General features: G+C 53.1%; 1 protein-coding gene across 1 annotated transcript; it reads right to left on the reverse strand.

Moving 5' to 3' along the window:
- Positions 1 to 14: 14 nt before the first annotated feature.
- On the reverse strand, positions 15 to 643 carry LOC121026605 (carbonyl reductase [NADPH] 1-like). Its single transcript, XM_040469406.1, has one exon. The coding sequence runs from the start codon at positions 534 to 536 to the stop codon at positions 207 to 209; it is 330 nt and encodes a 109-aa protein (XP_040325340.1). The 5' UTR covers positions 537 to 643; the 3' UTR covers positions 15 to 206.
- Positions 644 to 1,610: the final 967 nt, after the last annotated feature.

Consider the following 1,610-nt stretch of genomic DNA (forward strand, 5'->3'; position numbering starts at 1 on the left):
AAACCTGGGTGAGGTCCCTGAGAATCTGATCCATGCCAGTGTGAAGGTCCTCTGGCTGGAAATGCTTGCAACTGCTGGAGGGTCCTGCTCTCCCTGTGTCTCCAGTCCATCTTCTTCCCTAGGGAGGCTGTTCTAGATCCCCTCAGAGCTCTGGACCCCAGAGCAGCGGTTTAGACACCAGCCCCAAACCGACCCTGGCTGGTCCCCTAAGGGAGGTCTCCTGGCCTAAGAGTTCCCACGTTCTTACTATCAAGGGCAATGCCCGCGTTGTTGACCAGCACGTCCAATCCCCCGTACTCCTTGCGCAGGAAGTCACGCGTGGCGCGGATGCTCTGCAGGTCGTCGATGTCCAGCAGGTGGAAGCGCGGACTCAGGCCCTCGCCCTGGAGCTGCTGCACAGCCGCCCGTCCCCGTGCCTCGTCCCGTGCCGTGAGCACCACGTCCCCGGAGAACAGCCGGCACAGGTCGCGCACGATGGTTAAGCCGATGCCCTTGTTGGCACCGGTCACCAGCGCTACGCGGATGTGTGAGGACATGACTGTGTGGATTGCTAGGGAGGCCCTGTGTGTGGAGCCGATGGTGCTGTGGGCCACACCGAGGGCTAGTGGTGCGGAGGCCTGGCCAGTCAGAGATGCCGGTAGAACTGTGTTCTTGGATCCAGCGCTGTGACTCCTAGAGCCGAAGCCCCACCCCTGTCCTTCCATGAGAGGAGGGGCCAGAGGGCCAGAAGTTTTCCTGAGGGCGCTGTGTCAAATCCGTACTTCATGGGGCTGCACCTTGAGCCCAACCAGGACTGTGTCCTCTTAGGATGCTACCTGTGAGCCAAGCGATGGTTTGAGGTCGACTGATGGGCTCCTCAAACTAAGGTGGTTGACTTTGGGTTAATAGGGGGCTAGTGATTCATGGTAGGCGAGTTAAAATTATTTTCGGAAACCCTCAAAAGTAAAGAAGGAGTACGTATATTGTCTTGGGACAATATCCCCTGTCCTTCTTGCTTTGCAGAATGAGAAAGGTTGCTTTCTTCCAAGATGCAGTGAAGTTGCTTGCACAGGGGAACTGCCTCTGAGGACACAGTCCCCTTTGGTCTGAGGACACAGTCCCCTTTGCTCTTTTAGGAGAATCTCAAGAGGGAGAAACAGAGAATTAGGTCCTGTGCTGAGACTGGGGTGTGAGCAGGGCTCTTCCCTCTGTGTGATTCCCAGTGGGCCCCAAGTGGAAGGGAATGTTTATGAACACTTACTGTGGAGTGTAAGCCAAGGAGTTGCTTGGAATGTTTGGTCTAATGGTTACATAATCTCCTGTTTGCCTATACTGCCTATTTCTTATGTTTGTCCAAGGTCACAGTTGCTAAGTGTTATATACAAATAGGTGTTATTTTTAAAGCATCAGGGATAAAAGATCTCTGTGATACTGGGGTACATTTCCAACCCAGTAGTTGACATGCTACTGTTTTGTCCTAGAATTTGTTATTCATCGTGGGTCAGTTAAGAAAAGCCAAATAACAGAGAGAAAATCATAGCCCTTCTGAAGGGAAAGGCTTTTAAAGTGTGGACCCAACACTTCCTTGCAGGGCCCATCAGTTCTCATTTCTGTCAGCCTGAAACCCCTGG

The sequence above is a fragment of the Herpailurus yagouaroundi genome, unplaced genomic scaffold (assembly GCF_014898765.1).
Source record: "Herpailurus yagouaroundi ecotype Mexico unplaced genomic scaffold, PumYag 146428, whole genome shotgun sequence".
Taxonomy (NCBI): Eukaryota; Metazoa; Chordata; class Mammalia; order Carnivora; family Felidae; genus Herpailurus; species Herpailurus yagouaroundi.